Raw genomic sequence first — 18875 nt, forward strand, 5'->3', positions numbered from 1 at the left:
GCCCTATTGGTTGAGACATTTAAAACTAGACTTGGCCAGTTCCTAGTCATTGTACCGTCCCGTGCTGGCCCTTTCCCAGCACTTGTCATGTGTGGATCTCAAAGCACTTTACCAGGGAAAGGGAGTATCATTGTCCCCATTTCACAGATGAGGGGAAGGGATTTGCCCAAGCTGACACAGTCCGAGCTAGGAACAGAACCCAGGAGTCCTTCCTCCCACCCCCTCCCCAAGCCAGTAAGAAACACACCCAGGGCAGATGTGCCACAGATGCCATGATGGACTCTGGTGACATCACAAACCATGTGATGAGCAGCTGAGTATTTCCAGCTGGGGTCCTATCTGAAGCCACTGTTCTGGGCTCCTGGGAGTTCTGGTTCTAGAGCACAGCCCCTTCCGCCCCCCCCACAGTGGGTTCTTGGTGTTTCCCTCAGGTGCCGCCAGGCAGCGAGGCAAGAAGATGGAGTATTTAGAGATGTGTACCCGTAAAAACATGCTCAGCGTGGCCACGGGAGCCGGGGCCATCTACCTGCTCTACAAGACCATCCGAGCAGGACTGAACAGCCCCCCCTTCAGCCTGGAGCCTGTCAGCATAGCCAGTGAGTAGTGGGAGCAGCCGCCTGCTTCCAGGAGATCTTGGTGCAGCGCCGTTCACAGGCGCCATTCACAGCAACTCGCCCCGGCGGGAGGGTTCGGCCTATTGGGCTAGCAGAAGGGATCAGGCCCGCATGGAGAAGTTACTCCTGTCGCTGATACCCCATGAGCCTCCTGTAGTGCTTGCTGGTGTGGCCTCAAGGGGAACTTGAGCAAACAGGTACCCCTGTGTTCTAATCCCAGCTCTGCTGCTGGCCGACCTTGGGCAAGTCACTTCACCTCTCTGTGCCTCAGTTTCCCCATCTATTGGAGATGAGTCCAAGCCAAAATCCTGGATTCAAACAACCTCTAGGGAGTTCGGATCCAGAGCTAACTTTGCAGCCCAGGCCCCTCTCTCGTAATGATACACCTCTGACCTGATATAACGTGACACGATATAACATGAATTCGGATATAACGCGGTAAAGCAGCGCTCCGGGGGGGAGGGGGCTGCGCCCTCCGGCGGATCAAAGCAAGTTCGATATAACGCGGTTTCACCTATAACGCAGTAAGATTTTTTGGCTCCCGAGGACAGCGTTATATAGGGGGAGAGGTGTACTTGCCCCCTCTCATCAGGGGAGCCTGAGGCCCTTAGCGTTAGCTTGCTAGCGAAAGGAGGGTGAATGGAAGTTTTAAAGGGTCAGCTAGCGTCACGATTATGTACAATCAACGTTTTTACTGAAGGCACGCGCCGTGGGAGTGTTGATTAGAACAGTCCGGGCTGCGGAACATTTGTTCTGCCACCTCTGTGTTGTTATTGTCATGATTCTAAATTGCACTGGGTTATTTTGCTTGTCTGGTTTGTTTATTGCCCTAATTTTGAGTGAGGCCTCGTTAAAGGTCAAAGCCCATCTCTCTCTCTACCCTTCCCTGAAAGTGTCATTCTCTCACTGCCAACAGGGGGACCCCTCTCCCAGGTAACCTAGGTGGCTGGTACAGGATTGCCCGTCTACAGCAGCCTCGCTGGAGTTTTGCCAGTGTGATCCCATGGCCTGATGCCAACCTGCCACTCTAGGCTATCTGACCAATCTGCAAAACCTCCAGCATGCGGCTATTCCCAAACTGCTGGCCCTCAGGGGTTTGTAGGAGGATCTTTGTGTCATCCCCTTGCAGAGGGCAGTGCCAGTACTGGTGCCAGCGCCGGCTCTCCAGGCTTTGCCGGCTGCTGTGTTAGGCTCTCCTATCCCTGCCGTAATGCTAAACCTCTGCGCTGGGCCGTGGTGAGCTATTGCTGTCCACCTCCCAGCCACCAGTGCATGCTCAGACCCATCGTGGCAGGGGTACCCCTAGTGCCACGGCAGGTTAGAACAGCCCCACTCACGGAGAGGCAGTGGGCACAGTGTCTCAGTCCTGGGTGCTGGGATGGAGAACTGGCTCAGGGCCCTGGGTCAAGCTCCCCAACGGGACACATGACTGAGTACTGTTCTGAATGGCTGGATTGTTTGCCTTGAACTCATGTTATAAACTCCCCTCACCCCCTTCTACATGGCAGCCTGGTGCCCTGCGCACGTGGCTCTCTCCTGGAATCCTTCCTTTCCCTGTTAGATGATCAGACTGCTCAGGGGCTTGGTGGAAAAGGGACAAAATCCCCGTTCCCATTGAAAGGGATGGGAGACGGGGATGGTCCAGGTGAACAGGGACGCCTGCTCGCCCTCTCTGCCCAGCCGGGCCCACAGCCTGTGGGACGCTTCAGTTTCAGTTTGTTTGGGGTCAGCGAACCTTTGGTTTATTGGGTCTGGCTCGTGTGGTCTTTGCACCCCCAGAGCCAGCCTGAAAACTCAGAGCAAAACTCATCCGGGAGCACACCATATTGCAGAGTCTGGGAGAGATGCTAAATCATGGGGAGCAAGGGGAGTTCATGAGGAACTCAGCTGAGGTTGCCTGAAAGGTCCATGAACCACAGCAAAGCTTCTGGCAAACCAGACCCCTTGGCCTTGTCTGGGTTTGGGCTTTGTCACATGTGGCCCCAGAGCTGAGCAAGGAAATGTCTCTGTCTGTCTCAGAATAATAACACCCTCCTCAGTAGATCTTACAGTGCTTTACAAAGGAGGACAGTATTGTTATCCCCATTTTACAGATGGGGAAACCGAGGCACACTGCCTTATGGAATTAAAAGCCTCCCCTGGCTGCTCTCCTCTTGGAGCTCAGCTTGCAGGCTGGGTGGCATCACGCCAGCTGCCAGGGGGTGAACTTTGCTCCCTGTGCCATGCCCTCCCCTCCCCTCCATGCTGGTGACTTATTGCCGGGTGATTGTTCCTAGGACTCGCCATAGAGCCTGGGAATTTTGGTGTGAAAGATTCCGGAGAGCTGCGGAGGCTGCTGGTTTCCCTGAACCAGAAGCAGGACGATTATGCCAAGAGCATGATATTACACAGCATCACCCGCTGCGTTTACCTGCTGGAGTCAGAGGTGAGAGCAAAGGCAGGCTGGTCCTTCCAATCAGAACTCCTTCCAAACCTGCTGGGTGCGGGGGGAAGAGAGATTCTGGGGCGGGGGGAAAGGTGGAAGGCAGAGAGAAGGACCGGGGTGCAACTCCCGAGCCAGACTCTGACCTCAGCTGGCATCACAGGCTCAATGAGTTTTCAAGGGACTCTGCTTCCTGTTCCGTGATGCCAAAGAATCTCGCCCTGATGGGGCCAAGCAGGCGAGATGCTGTTTAACGAGAGATGGGCCCAGGTTGTATAGCCTGGCTCTGGACTGCGTGAGTTTGAAGGGGCTGAGGTTTTGGTTAGATCCCCGCTCTCATGTTTATTAACAGGGAGAGGCTGGTTTCTTATCACATCGTTTCTCTAACTCTGGGAAGACCCTGTTGGAAACCAGTGCCCCCCCTGTTCTGTGCTCAGAATTCCCTCAGCTTCAACGACCCTGTGTCTGTGCATGTACCGAGCCTCCTAGCTATTCCCAGTGGCTGCAGTGGCCCAGCTCAGAGAAAAGCCTGGGGCGCCTTCAGACACCTCACTCCCCACAGCAGGCCACAGACAGCAGGTTGAGGTGGAGCGGCTGACGGGGTGGTGCAGGCCTCTTAATGTAACGTGAGCCCCATAGCAGAGCAGAGGGAATGGGACAAGCTAGTGGGGCTGGGCGAAAACAGTTGCTAGGTTTGTTGTATAAAATTAAATAGACCAAGTGCCCCAGGAGGGCGGTAGACATGGGACATCCTTCTCGTGCACTGCGGGAGCCTCTGGGTCCTTGCTGGTGTGGTTCAGTGGGAGAGATGGGATGGAACAGACACGGGGGCAGAGTTAATCCTATTCTTGTCCCTCACCCCTGTAAACGGTGGCCCTCACATGGCAGAGTTGGTCCCCTGGCTGGAACATGGCCGGCTTTAAGAGACAGCAACAGGGCTCCAGCCCTGGGCTTGGTGGGGTTCTGCCCGGGCTCAGCCACTCACTGCCTAGTCACCCATTGGCAGGCTGACTGAAAGGAAGCTCCGTTGGCTCCCCTCCCCCAGGTCCTTATATGGCTCCTGGCCCCCTCAGTACCTACATTTAGGAGCACAAATAATGACTCAGAAGTGCGATGCCCCTGCATGTGTTTTAATTCAGCTCTACCCATGTCTGTATCTTACTTCTCCAGGCCTCAGCCTGTACCTATGAGGACATCAGACAGGTGGCCTCAGCCTTGGATGACAAAGATAAAGGCATCAAAATCCAGGCGTTAAATGCCCTCAAGGCATTTGCTGGTATCCGGAAGTTTAAAATTAAAATCCAGGTATTTGCTCCCCTCTCTGACTCTCACTCAATATGTCTGGACTCCTTTGGCTCCAATGTTACCCCTCAGCCCTTTGCCTCTGAGGTCGGCTGTATCGGTTCCCTGCATGCGCTGATCTTTCTCTCTGAAGGGAAACGTGTGGGGGTCCTTCTTTAGAGCCGCACAAAGTCCAGTAGCAGGCACCCTTGGAGGGTGTGGCTAGGGGGCTGCACTTGCCCCAGGCCTTTGGAGTCGGGTGACCAACCATGGGGCCACTCTGTCTTTCCATGCAGGAGTTTGTGCCCAAGATCCTGGAGCTGGTCACCACCATCTGGGACACGGAGCTGCACATTGCTGGCCTGAGGCTGCTGAACGGCTTGCCCTTGCCGGATCACACCCACCCGCTCCTGAGACGGATTATACCCTCCTTGATGGAGATCCTGCAGACGGGGAGCACTTTGACCCAGGTATAGAAATGGGGGCATTCCTTCTCCTTCCAGCCAGGAGCTCCTGCACCATGACAAATGGGGAGTCCCTTTCTGGGACAGGAGTTCATGTGAGCTCCTTCCACATCCTGCCCTCGAGCTGTTCCCTAAGGGGGCTGCTGGACGACTCTGCCACACTCCCAGTAGTACACAGGACTGGTCCTCCATGTGCTTTACAGGCACTAACTAATTAACTCCACTCGCCTCACCCCTCAGACCGGATTTACAGATGGGAAACTGGGACTTGTCTAAACCCACACCGTGTGTCCCTGTCCCAGCTCAGCTTGGGCTGCAGGAGACATGGGCTCCCAATCCTGAGCTCAGACCACTAGGCTGGTCTTGTTCTCCTACAGCCAGCGCTCCTGCTCCATGCCCTACAGTGCCCTCTGCTGGGAGAGCTTGGGACTGGAGTAGTCAGGAGCACCCCCTAGTCAGTGCTCCTACCCCATTCCCTACAGCGCCCCCTGCTGGGTGAGGCTGGGACTGGAGTAGCTGGGAGCTCCCCCACAGCCACAGATCTTAGTCCCATGCCCTACGGTGCCCCCTGCTGAGTGAGGCTGGGGCTGAAGTGAGCAGCTGTGAGTTCTCCCACCTCATTCCCTTCAGTGGCTCCTGCTGGACACTGACCTTTGCTTCAGCAGCGACGGGGCCTGGAGTGGCGTTCCCCTCCCTGAGTCATGTGCTCAGACACCCTGCCCTGTTTTCTTAGGTGCAGGTGCTCAAGCTGCTGAGCAACCTGGCCCAGAAAGAAGACCTTCTGTATGACATCATGAACTGCCAGGTAAGGGACAGCCTGCTAGCAAGGCTGGGAGTGTCTTGAAGAGCCGGGCCCGGGGCAGAGGAGAGCAGGGAGCACAGAGGAGGCAAGGCCAGGGGCATCTGGAGTCCTATATTATAGGTGGCACAGGCTGTGCCTGGGATTTTCCCCTTATAAGACCCAGTTGCTTATGACTTTGCCAAACTTCAGCTGCCCAGGCTGATGTTTCCCCGCTGGGGCTGTGCGCCAGGCTGAATACCCTTGGAAGTTCTGATTCAAATTGGCCCTGGTTTGGATGCAGTTGCTGATTTGGACAAAAACCCAACTCACCGAAAGAAAACACGCTCTCCCTGGTTCCCTGCGCCTGGAAACGCTGAGCGTTAACGTGGGGCGGGGCAGCAAAGTGCTCTCCCCCTGCCCCTCCTCACGTGCCTGCTCCCTGCCACTCTCTGCTCCAGGCCCTGGAACTGAACCGCTCCCGGTAGCTGAGGTTCATATACGCCTCCTTAACTTTCCTGCCCCATCCTTCTCCATCAAGAGGCAGGTGGGTCTGGGATCCTCCAAGAGGCTGATCTCAAAGCATTTCAGGCCCAGCAGGAGCAGAAAGCCAGCACCTGAGAACGCTCCACACTCATTGGGCAGGGTTCAGGGGTCTGGCTCAAGCGCAGAGAAACTGCTGTTGTTGCTCCTTCTTTCGAGGCTGGCAAGGATGAGCAGAAATCTACGGCCCTGGCTAGATCAGAATCCCGTCAGAACCTTGGGACCCTGGGCATTGCCTTTGGGGTGGGATCTTCCACCCTCCCTCCCACATTCCCACCTGGCAGAGCCATGGTGGGGAAACATGTATGGGGGAGGCTAAGATGAATTCAGCCCATAGCAATACCTTCTGTGGGCCCGCAGGTGCACCACGACTTCCTGAACCTCTTCCATGCCTCGCTGCCCGGCAACCTGCTCTATGAGATGTTGGTGTTCGTGGAGAAGCTGAGCGAGGGGCGCCTGACCCCGCAGTACCAGTCGGTGCACTGGGAGTACAACGAGCTGTCCCTCCACGAGGCGCTCTTTGGAGAGGATTCTCACCTGGCTGACCGCCTGCTCTCCCTCATCATCCACCCAGAGGAGGAGGTGCAGATCCAGGCCTGCAAGGTCATCCTGAGCCTCCAGCTCTGCAAGGAGGAGGAGGTCAAATTCAGCAGGCAGCGCATCGACGGCTCCTACTTCGATGAGGACGACAACCCCTGAGCTGGCTCGCGGTGGGGATGGGGTAGAACCAGATCAGACCAGAAGAATCACCAGAGGCTAATAAAAGAGCTCAGGAGCGAGGGGCCGTTGCCGTCTGTCTCTGTCTTTCCCCAGGAAGAACCCAATGTCACTGGCTCCTGGCACAGCACCGCAGCCCCTGGGAAACATCCCCTGCGCCCCTCCTTGGTAACTAAATTCAGGCCTTAGCTAAGCTGGGCATTTGCCCTGATTCCAGCTCTCACTGCAACCCCCCAATGCAGACAGGCAAAGCTGCTATTCGCACTGGGGGGGCTTCACCCCTGCTTGAAACTGGGGTAAGTGTAAACTGCGACAAGGTGACTGGAATCGGGGAAAACCCTCAGGGCAGACAAGGCCTCTATGTCCAGAGTGGTGGGATCTGAGCTTGGGGATATGATGTTTCCAAGTCCACACTTGAGCATCCACACTGCCTTGTAAAACCGGACAGGTCATTGTCCGATCCGGGTCTCACAGCTTTGCCAACGCGGCCATACTGCACCATGCAGATCTTCTGACTCGGGTCTGTGGCTCGAGCTGTGTCCACGCTGCAGAAGGGGCTTGGGCCTGAGTCATGGTGAGACTTGGGCTCTGACCCATCCCCTAGCTGGGTCCTAGGCGCTGAGGCCTGCGTGCTGGCTGATCCAAGTCAGACTGATTGGTGCATGGACTAGGGTTACCATTCGTCCAGATTCCCCCGGACATGTCTGGCTTTTTGAGCTAAAAATAGCATCCGAGGGGAATTTGTAAATGTCCGGACTTTCCCCCCCATGCAGAGCGCGCGCGGCTAACAGGGCAGCCGGCTGGATGGTGTCACTTACATGGGGCTCCGACAGCCAGAGAGAGCCCGTCCTCCACTTCCCCCTCCTCCCCCCTGCAGCAGAGCTCCCTCCCTCCATGCATCCAGCAGTCTGGAGCTCCTCCCCCGCTCCCCAGTGTGCCGGGAGAACGGCTCAGGCAGTTCCTGAGCAAGCTCACAGAGACGTTAGCCGAAGGCCAACGACAAGGGAGCCAGGGGGTCGGAGAAGGGGCAGGGAGGTTCTGGAGGGGGCAGTCAAGAGACGGGGGGTCGGGAGTTCGGGGGGGGCTTTCTGGGGGTGGGGGTGTGGATAAGGTTTTGGGCAGTCAGCGTACAGGTAGGGGGTAGGGTGCTGGGGGGGCATTTGGGGGGGTAGTTAGGGGACAAGGAACAGGGAGGCTTAGGTAGGGGGTGGGGTTCTGGAGGGCAGTTAGGAGCAGGGGTCCCAGGAGGGGGCAGTCAGGGGACAAGGAGCGGGGGGGGGGGTTGGGAGTTCTGGGGGGGGCAGTCAGGGGACAAGGAGCAGGGGGGGGAGCTGTCAGGGGGCAGGAGTGGGGAGAGGGATCGGAGCAGTCAATGGGACAGGGAGCAGAGGGGTTTAGATGGGTCGGGAGTTCTGGGGGGGGCTGTCAGGGGCTGGGGAGTGGTTGGATGGGGCATGGGAGTCCCAGGGGTCTGTCTGGGGGTGGGGGTGTGGATAAGGGTTGGGGCAGTCAGGGTACAGGTAGGGGGTAGATTCCTAGGGGGCCAGTTAGGATGGGGGGAGGGTCTCAGGAGGGGGCAGTCAGGGGTCAAGAGGTAGGGAGGCTTAGGTAGGGGGTGGAGTCCTGGGGGGCAGTTGGGGCAGGGGTCCCAGCAGGGGGCAGTCAGGGGACAAGGAGCGGGGGGAGAGTTGGGAGTTCTGAGGGGGGGGAGTGGGAGGGGCGGGGCTAGGACAGGACAGGGGTGGGGCTAGGGCGGGGCTCCTCCCATCCTCTTTTTTGCTTGCTGAAATATGGTAACCCTAGCATGCACAGAAGCGGGGCTTGGGCTCAAAGCGGAGTCACAGCCAGGGCTTAGTATGGGGCGAATGCTGAGCAAAGCAGACTGGGGAGAGGCTGTTACGCCCACATGCCATGCTGCCTGCCCCACAGCTCCTGTGGCAAATGCAAGGTGGTAGGCCCCACCAGCAAAGCTCTAATTGGCCTGGGGCCCAGCAGCCTCCTGGACCCCTTCTCCTATTCCCTGCCAAAGGAAGAGGCCTGAGGGGTGGAGGGTCTCCTGCAGAATTCGCTCCTCTTTCAAGTACATGGAGGGCCAGGGCTGCACCCCTCTGTCCCGGTTACTAGGCATGGACCCAGCTGGCCAATGTCAAGGAAGGGCAAAAATGGTCACATGCAGGGCTGTAACTGGCAGCCTGGGGGTGGACAAAACCGAGGAACTCTGCCCACTATTGGCACCTTATCTGTTAACTATTTACACATAATTACAGATTATATACACATACATAGAGCTCTCTGGTAACACCATGTAGGAGGTGGTGTGAATAGAGCTGGTCAGAAAATGGGGGTTTTCCCTGCTGAAAAATTTGACTTTTGGTGAGAAATAAAAATCAAAGTCTGAAGTATTTTGGCTGAAAACCAAAATGGTTCAATTCTGAAAGGCTGCTGTGGTGCCTCATGGGAATTGTAGTTTGGGTGCCTCATGCTCCCATTCACCTCTGTAGACCAGGCTCCCTGACTGGACTCAGTCTTCCACAATGCACCATGATCTCCTCTCAGGGGGAGGAGAGGCAGTGCATTGTGGGAGTCGCGTGGCCACAATGCATCCTGGGAGATGAGGTCTGGCTGGAGAGCAAAGAAAGCTGCTAGTTGAATGATTTCAGTGATGGACTCAATCTGAGGAAATTGCACTCTGCCCTGCGTAGTCCACAGGGAGAATGACTGGCTGAGTTAACCAGCTACAGTACTGATCGCAGTTATATGCCCAGCGCTAATACTGAGCAAGCATCAGTCTAGGAGATAAATTCACCCTGGACCGGGGCTTTTGTACCACCTGAAATACCCAATGCACAGGGGTGGATTTCACCCAGAGAGAGGAAATCCTCTCCAACCTTGCTCTGCCCAAGGCATGAGCCTTCTTTGAGTTGGTCTGAAGTCCCATCTACCCTACCTCCCACCCAGCCTCTCCCTTCCCACCTGCTACAGACCCCTTGCTCCTTGTATCTTGGTCCCTGGAACAGGTCCTGGCCTTGCTACCTCTGCATTAACTAGAGGAGGTGGGGAACGATGCCTGATCTCATCTTACCCCAGGAGAAAAAAAGTTTTACTGGAAAGTCCAACAAGAACTCCTTCCTCCCCCCCCCGCCTCCCCATCCCCAGCTGGATGCAGTTAGGGTGACATGGATGGGCACAAGAATTGCTGCAGCACCATGGAGAAGCCAGTCAGTTATTGCAGAAAGAGAGACAATGATGTAATCAGTGGGAAGTCAGGGCCAAGGCTGGGTGAGGACGGCACGGCTTATGAAGAATGGGATTCAGGAGGGGGCACCAGGAAGGGGACTGCAGCCCCTTTTGCAAAGTGTCAGCTGAAGATACAGCACGTGAAAGAGGCAGGTAGTTATTTTTGGGGGTTGGGGGAGAGACAATAATGGCTCTTGGAGGGTATTGAACTGATGCGTTCTTGTTTCACCCAGAGACACGGGAAGGGTGTTCTGAATTGTTAGAACTAGCACAGAGGGACACCCGATAATCAAATGTCATTCAGGATCCCTGTGCGTTACTCCAGCAGAACTGAGTGTAGGTGTGTGTGCGTGTGGTGTGGGTCGTGTGGAGGGATGGGTGCAGGTGTTGGTGACAGCAGAAGGGATCAGTGTGTGGATTGGGTGGAAGCGGGTATGGGGATAAGTATGTAACGAGGCAGGTATCTGTATGTGGTGGAGTGAGAGGTGTGGGGAAAGGAGCATAGGAAGAGGTGCCTGGTGTATACAGTAGATATGGTGGAGAGGAGGGGCGCATGAGTGGGAACCGGTGACGGCTGTGGGGCACGTGCATGGGAAGGGGCACGGCTGTGTGGCACATGCGTGGGAAGGGGAAACAGCTGTGGGGCACGTGCGTGGGAAGGGGGGGCAGCTGTGGGACACGTGCATGGGAACATTTCCTATGCTGTTACTCCATTTTACTTGGACGAGCTCCCAGGATCCTGGCAGATGCCGTAGTTGGTGTTGGTGATGGATCCCACGATGCTCTTATCGGCCTCACAGGTTAAGCCATTCTCACAGGGACACTTGTAGTAAACCCCATAGATGCTCTGCAGGGGACACAAAGGTCTGGGTAATAGTACGGCACATTGCAGCATGCCCAGCGCCTCCTCTCGTCTACCAGCAAGGCCTCAGCAAACCAGTCTGCTTCTCCTACAACCAGCTCTCTGCTGTGGGACACCCTTCCTGAGCAACTCCACAAAGCCCTCCCTGTATTCAAATCCCACCTCCGCCACGATGCCTGCAAACAACCAGCCAGCTCATAACGGCGAGGGGAAGGGCCAATGGCATGAGACAGTGTCTAGTAATGCACCTCATGAAGCATGGGTCTTTGTCACCCTCTACTGGCTGGTTACAAGAGTTCCAGGTAGGAAATGTGGTCCTTTAGCTCAAGCAGCCAAGTGTTGTGATTTTCGCTGTGAGGGTCCCACATTCTAAGCCCGCTGTTACCCAGCAGGCTCAGTTACACTGATACCTCCATGTATTGACCCGGAGGTGGTATTACCCTGTTCCGTGCTCTTTGTCCGTCCAGCCGGAGCTCTCTGGGCAGGGATCGGGCCTTCCTGTGCAATCGTACAGCACAGTCTGGAAACAAATCATCAGCCACATCTGGGGCTAGGACACCACTGCCGGAGGCAGCTAAATGGGAAGCCCTAGAGTTGCCCAGTCTTTGAGTGGGGCATTAGGAAGGCCCCGCAGAGGGGCTGCTGGGCGCCATGACCAGGTAAGCGCCTGCCAAGAGGGCAAGGGAGCCAGGCAGCCTTCCTTCAGAAAGCAGCTGTTACTAGAGGGAGAATGGGGGCTACCTTGGCAAAGAGGTGTCCCCAGAGTGGGAGGGACCTGCATTGAAAATCCAGCCCTGCCTGCATGGAAGGTGTTGAGGGCACCCAAGAACTTTCGAGGGGGTGGCCCAAGGAGGAAGAGCACTAGGGACTATCGGCATGTCACAGAAAAGGGACCACAAAGGTGTTTGGACCAGGATCCTCGAGCTGCTGGAGCTTTGCCTCTTCCCATAGTTGTTACTCACAAACAATTAGCAAACGTGGGTCTCTATCAGCTGCCTGCACATCCGGATCTCAGCTGCTTTACCCGCTGCTTAATGAGGAAGGACAAGGCACATCTGTGGGAGCGTGAGCCAGAACTAGCGGGCCACGTACCTTGGGGGAACACTCCTGATTCTCGGCTGCTCGGTTCGCACAACGAGCCAGGCTTAACACGCCAGTCTTGTGGCAACAGCTGCTCTTGCACTGAGCACTTTGCAGACACAGCTCCCCATTGTCCTGGAAGGAACGCACAGTGAGAGCCAACGCATGGACCCCCAAGGGTCCCAGAGCTAAGGTCCGTCTCCCTGTGCCTCTTCCTATCACAGATGGGGAGCCACACCTTGCAGCTGCGCTCTGTCACCTGCACATCGGGCCCTGCCTCCAGCCAGCTCTGCTGTGGCGAGTCTCCGCTGGCGGAGAACATGAGTCCCACTTGGAATGAAATGACTGTGGAAAAAAATTGCTCTGGGTGGTTTCTTATGAGTATATCTCGGTGCAGAGTGTGTATTTTTAGGCACGTACAAACCAAGTGGACCTTGTCTGAGGTGGCCAGTCACCTATGGCGTGTGCGCGCACACACACGCACACACACACCCTAAATGAAGTTGTATTTCATCCAATTCACTATAGGCCAAATCCTGAAGTTTTTCTTCAGTCCTAACTCAAGTAAGACTGCCAGGGAGGTGTATAGGAGTTTGCCCTGAATAAATCACGAGTAAGAATAGCAGAATCCACCCCCAAACGTGAGTCCATTGTGCACACTTCCACACACACGAAATCTGCCATTGCTGGGACGTGCCCAGAAGGCTGCGTGTCCCAGCCCCAGTGACCTCGTCCGAGAATCTGACCTTTCCCCCTCTTCACCCTGAATCCCACGAAGGCCCTGGCTGTGGTTTCCAGGGCTTGGTTTGAGTTACACATTCTGACTGGCTCCATCACCTTTTATGTCACAAACCCAGGGAATTGGCTTGTGGTTAAGACAATGTGTGGCAACTGACATATGGCTAAAGCCCTGGACCGGGACACCAGAAACCTCCTGTTCTGGCTCTGCCATAAACTTCCTTTCTGGCCATGACACTTAGCAATGGTCTGATTTTCAAGATGCTGAGCTCCTTCCCCTCCCCTTGGCTTCAATGGGCGACGGGATTGTTTGACACCACTGCAAAGCAGGCCGTTAATCGCTCTGTGCCTCGGTTTCCCCATCCATAAAATTGGGAAAATGATCATTCCCTGCCCCATGGGGAGTGAGGCAGTTAGAATTAATCCATCCAAAGTTGTAAATTATTCCCATACGAGCATGGGGAGGGGCCACAGAAACGCCCATGAAGTCATTAGAATGAAGGAAATCAATTGAAATGAAGTACTAAGCTGCAACAGATGCCTTTGAAAACCTCTCTCCTCCAGCACAGGAAATTCCCAGGGAATCTGACTGAACACCAAAAGGAAGCAGCGGGATATTCTGAGCCACAGCCTGCAAATCTGCAGGGCAGCTAATTCCCCACCGCTCCAAGAGACTTTCCCTCCCTGGAGCGCACGTGGGATTGGGCCCAGGCAAACTCTGCATTGCCCAGTCTCCTCTTACCAAATTGAAGATGAGGCCTCGCTGGTGAGAAAACGACAAGGCTGAGGCAAGGGAGAGCAGCAGCAGCAGGAGCAGGGCGCTCGCCATCTGGCCGTAGGGCAGCCAAAGAATCCGTCTGGGGCTTTCAGGGCAGGAACAGGTGCACAGCAGTGTACCAGGGCTATAAAGCAGATCTGCCATCACGTCACCAGCCCTCTCCCAATCACGTAAGCACACATCTCTCTGTTGATAAGGCCAAACCAGCCCATGAATTCTCTCATGCTCTGAAATATTGAAGGTGGAAATAGAAGAGAAGAATCAAAAGTAACAAAGAAAGGCCCCAGTCCTGCAGTCCTTACACAGGCAATCTCAACCCGAATTTGCATGTGTAGTTCACCGCCCCGACTTGGTAAAGCCTCCTTATACTGTACAAGGACTTAGAGCCTGTTACTGAAGTCCTTGTTTGGGCACAATACCCACTAAAGTGAATGGGAGTTTTGCCTGAGTGAGGAGTGCAGGATCAGAGCATTTCTCTGCTGTTATCTCCTCCTCGAGGTGCTGTACCAGCTAAGAAACACCCAGTTTGTTCTGGGGTCTTTCTGATCATTCTCAAAGGCTCTGGAGAGTATTTAGTGCACCTGCATGTCCCTCACAGGCAATGTCAGCAAGCTCATGGAAAGCACAAAGCGGGGAATGATTTCACCCTGTTGGGTTCTGATGAGCCAGCCCTGCTCTGTCTGGGAGCTGCAAATGCAGAGAACCAATGAAAATCATGGCACTGAACCAGAACCATCAGTACAGACAGGGAGCTGCCCCATGAAAACACATTTTGGACTATGAACAAAGGGAATTAAGAGAAAGAGTTTGCTAGGGAATTAAGTTGCCTTTTCCTAGTTAAACTCGCCATTGTAATTATTTTTGTTTGAATTTGAGCAAGGACCTTCCGCTCTAGGCATGATCCAAATATCAGACTATTTGAGGGAAATTTGGCAATTTTTTCCTATGATAAAGGGAAAATGTTTCATGAACAGAATCAGAAGCTGGTTGTATCTCCATCAAACAGATCTTTGTACAGCTGTTTTGTTGTTTTTTTAACAGAGAGATCAAGGAATGAAATCTACTCCATGGAAATAGGAGATCAGATTTTCCAGGATTGGCACCCAAGATCTCCAAAGCCCAGGCTTTTGGGGGAGTCATGGCTTTGATCCAGCCCTTGATGGATATATGGAATTTGGACCCAGAGTTCAGATCAGGGCCCACCTCCATATATTTGCATCCTTTAGGTCATTCACAGGGAGCATTACATTTTCCAAACTTCCACTCTCATATTCACTGGCATGAGAAAGAAGCCAAGTGAGCTAAGCAAAATATACACATGAGCGATCAAGCCACGCTTGCTCCGCAGCCTGAAGAAACAGGCAAAGGGCCCACATGAGCAAATGGAACCCAAAGGTTTCACCAGAAAAGAGACAATTTCACATCACAGGCTACCATTGCTATCCAATGAGTCCTCCTCTGCAAGGTGGGAATGCTGTCTAGTGGTTATACCACTGGGAGTCATTGCTTGTGGGTTGTATTCCTGGACTCACTGAGTCACCTTGGGCCAGTTGCTTAGGTTTAATTAATATTTGTAAAGCGCTCTGAGACTTACAAGATGGTCTGAGCAGTTTTGCTGCACTGACTCTATTTTGCTCTGCAGTTATATCGCACCTCTCTTCCAAGGACCTTAGCGAGCTTTACCACAGTAGTGAATTCGGGCCAGGGAGTTAGGGAAGCACTGTCCCCCCATTTTACAGCGGGGAATGCGAGTCACAAAGAGCTAACGTGACTTGTACAAGGTGACTTTGTTGGCCAAGCTGGGAATAGGATCCAGAATTTCAGGCGCTCGGTCCCATGATCTAAGTACCGGACAATCCTCTCTCCCTTATTACTTCGTTTTAAAGGGATACAATAATAAAATGAAAGTTGATTCTGCTGTTTTGCAAACCCGTATCAGTAAATCTAGTCCACTTAACCACTTCACTGCCAAACAATGTGCCACAAGGGGGCTAGGAAACTTATTTCTCCAGTATAGCCAGATGGATCTAAAAGAGTCGGCGTTCCACCGAAATGAGCAAATAGTCTAATTAGCACTATTTAGTAGCATCTGAATATAAATTAGTCAGGGCACTGTGACAAAAACCTGTAAACATCCAGCCCACCTTCTCTCCTCAGCCAGTCCAGTTGTACCTTGCACTCCTGAAAAGCGTCTGCTAGAGCTCCACAGCGTTACTGATAAACACTTGGCAGCATTGAGCCTCGCGAAGGATCCGGCAAACAGCACCTGTTCTTGGATATATTTGCTTTAAAAAATATTTCAGTGACGCAGGTTGACTGGATGATAAAAGGAACCCAGCTCTGGGAGCGGGGCAGGTTTCACACCTGTTACACTCCGTCCACTTTTAACAATGATTAACTTGTTTGCTAGCCTTTCAGTTTGCAGCCTTTTTATTAGCCATCCTGAGCGATAACAGATGGTCAGGAGCAGGTGAGTTTCTCCAGCCACTCTTTTTATTGTCCTGACCATTGAAACAGATCTTTAATGGCCCACAGCTGGGCAGATTGTACCAGTGAAAATTCAGATACAATTTGCTTAATGCACAGCAATTTATTTGAGAAAGACTCACACAAGCAGTAAAAGGCTATACAATATGTCTTCTTAATAAGCCTCAATTCCCCAAGCATAAACCCTCAGGCCCTATAACGCTGGGCCTACACAGTATCCTGATTGCAAACAAAGCAGGTATAGCTACCCATCCTGGATGGAGACTTCTTCTCTTCTCTTCTCTTCTCAAGTACTTGGTCTGTCAAATGTCCCCCAGAGCAAGGTTTTAGCTACCCTGAGGCCCTCTGGTCCAAAAGTCCCACAAAAATCGCTCATAGCAAGGTGTTGGCTACCCTGAGACCCCATCCTACAGGGTCACAGACTTCTTTAGATATTAATTGGGGAACTGCCACTGCACATATGATGTTATTAATACATATACCACTCACTCTCAAAGGAGTTACATGCCCCTGAAATATGCCCTGTGGCCGGGCAGCCCCTTGGCCAGCAACAACAGCAATTTGGGTGTGGGAGGGGGCTCAGGGCTGGGGCAGGGGTTTGGGGCAGCACTTACCTTGGAGGCTGGAGCTCTACAGAAGTGGCCAGCATGTCCCTGCAGCTCCTAGGCAGAGGGACCAGGGGCTCTTCACACTGCCCCTGCCTGCAGGCACTGCCCCTGCAACTCCCATTGGCTGTGGTTCCCAGCCAATGAGAGCTGCGTAGCAGGCGCTTGTGGCGGGCGCAGACCATGGAGCCCCCTGGCATTCCCTCCCACTAGGAGCTGCAGGGACATGTTGGTCAGAGCCGGCTAGGGAGCCTGCCAGCCTTGCCAACCCTCCCCCCGCCCCATCATCATCAGGGGTCCTGGGCTGCGCGTTGCCATTGCCCCCCCCCCAGCACCAGCAGGGGTCCCGGGCCATGCACTGCTGCCTGCCTCCCCCCCAGCACCAGCAGGGTTCCCGGGACACCCCCTCCAGCACCTGCAGCACCCCTGGACTGCACCCCCCCAGAGCACCTGTGCCCCTCCCCCCCCCGGCCCAAGTTTTACTTAGTTGTATATAGTACAAGTCATGGACAGGTCACAGGCCATGAATTTTTGTTTACTGCCCATGACCTGTCCGTGACTTTTACTAAAAATACCCATGACTAAAACGTAGCCTTAACCATGATAAAAGCATCAGCTAAAATACACACACACAGAGCCTCTGGTTAACCATTCATAATCCATAGTTATATCAGCATTCAAGTGCAATTTCAGCATACGATCTGATACTAAGAGAACCCTGCTCCCATAATCCTTTAGCAAATTCAGATGTACCAATCCTTACTACATTCATATCAATCAGTCATTCATAATAATTCAGCACCATCCCAACATTTGCCTTGGTCATCCTGCTCCTGGTAGACGCAGCGCCCTTGGGAAACCAGAAAGGCAATCCCTGTGGGGTCAAATGCATTTCTGGTGTAACTCTCTTCCCTCGTCCTCTGAAAACTCTCCAGATCAGTGCAATCATCTCAGATAACAGTAAAAACAATGAGGAGTCCTTGTGGCACCTTAGAGACTAACACATTTATTTGGGCATAAGCTTTCGTGGGCTAAAACCCACTTCATCAGATGCATGGAGTGGAAAATCAAGTAAGTAGTATATATTACAGGACATGAAATGATCCCTTCTAAATGAGCTAGAATAATAATAAAGTTCTTCCTTTTAAAGGAGTTCAGATAATATTGAAAGCTAACACCGAGGTATCAATTAAATCCTTCCTCCCAGGAAAGCAATGATGTTGTTGGGAAATCTCGCTGTGTGTTGCACTGCACTTAGATTGTAGGTCCTTTGGGGCATGGACTGTCCTTTTGTTTTGGGTTTGTACAGCACCTGACGCAATGGCGTCCTGGTCTAGGACTACGGCTCCTATGCGTATGGCAATACAAATAAACAACAATGCTGCTCTGCCCCTGGAAGCAGCCACAGAGATGGGGCTAAGGTTGCTTTACCACTGTCAGGGCAGAGTTAGATGCGACAGGCATAATATCCTGTCTCCACCATTTGCTGTGGCCAGTGCTAGCACTATTGAGACTAGTGCAATGGGGGAAGATTTCCCCCCAAATGTCCAGCAGAGATACAGCTACGTAAGGAGCAGCTAGGCTGAGTAAGAAGGAGAAAACACACTGGTGTTGTATCTGATCTGCGAATAAACAGGACTTCCCCATCTGGGATGGTCAATCCAGCACTTTCACCAGCACTAAAACATAAAAACATAGGTGCTGGCACGAGGGGGGCTGCCGCACACCCTGGCTTGAAGTGGTTTCCATCATATCCAGGGTTGACAGTTTGGTTCAATGGCTCTCAGCCCCCCCACTACACAAATTGTTCCAGCTAAATGAACCATTAACTTCAGTGGAGCAGCAGTGATTTCCCCCCAGCCGAAGATCTGGCCCTATAACCATATTGTCCTTCCCCCCACAAGCCCCGAGAGCCGCTTGGCTGGTTCCCCACCTTTCCTGTCCCTTGTTTTAGGCACAGTCCCCTGCCCCCATTCAGGGGCTAGTCCCTGGTTGGTTGCTTGGACAGGGGCGGGGCCCCCAGCTGGTGTTCAGTGGATGATGGACGGAGGAAGAGCGTGTCTGCGAGGTGGGGGCTTGGCGGGGGTGGGGGCCGCAGGCACCTAGGGGTAGGAGGGGGGCAGGAACATGTGCCATGTCTCCTTGGCTTGTTCTCACTCTAGATCTTTCCATCCAGCCCCCCCCACCCGCGGGCTCACAAGGGCGAGATCCCCCCAGGGCAGCCTTCCCCACTCTAGGGCGAAGATCCCCCGCCTCCGGCCCCTTTGCC

At 53.8% G+C, this 18875-nt stretch overlaps 2 protein-coding genes across 2 annotated transcripts; one reads left to right on the forward strand and one right to left on the reverse strand.

Moving 5' to 3' along the window:
- The first annotated feature begins 2877 nt into the window (after positions 1 to 2877).
- Positions 2878 to 6881, forward strand: ARMC12 (armadillo repeat containing 12). Its single transcript, XM_054026719.1, has 5 exons — positions 2878 to 3039; positions 4207 to 4341; positions 4614 to 4787; positions 5515 to 5586; positions 6463 to 6881. Exons 1-5 carry the CDS (start codon positions 2992 to 2994, stop codon positions 6799 to 6801), a joined length of 768 nt encoding a protein of 255 aa, XP_053882694.1. The 5' UTR covers positions 2878 to 2991; the 3' UTR covers positions 6802 to 6881.
- Positions 6882 to 10028: 3147 nt separating this feature from the next.
- Positions 10029 to 13708, reverse strand: CLPS (colipase). The gene is made up of 3 exons (XM_054024663.1): positions 13479 to 13708; positions 12011 to 12133; positions 10029 to 10903 (listed from the first exon to the last, which is right to left on the reverse strand). The coding sequence occupies exons 1-3, from the start codon at positions 13656 to 13658 to the stop codon at positions 10772 to 10774; spliced, it is 435 nt and encodes a 144-aa protein (XP_053880638.1). The 5' UTR covers positions 13659 to 13708; the 3' UTR covers positions 10029 to 10771.
- Positions 13709 to 18875: the final 5167 nt, after the last annotated feature.

This window comes from Malaclemys terrapin, chromosome 4, assembly GCF_027887155.1.
Source record: "Malaclemys terrapin pileata isolate rMalTer1 chromosome 4, rMalTer1.hap1, whole genome shotgun sequence".
Classification (NCBI taxonomy): Eukaryota; Metazoa; Chordata; order Testudines; family Emydidae; genus Malaclemys; species Malaclemys terrapin.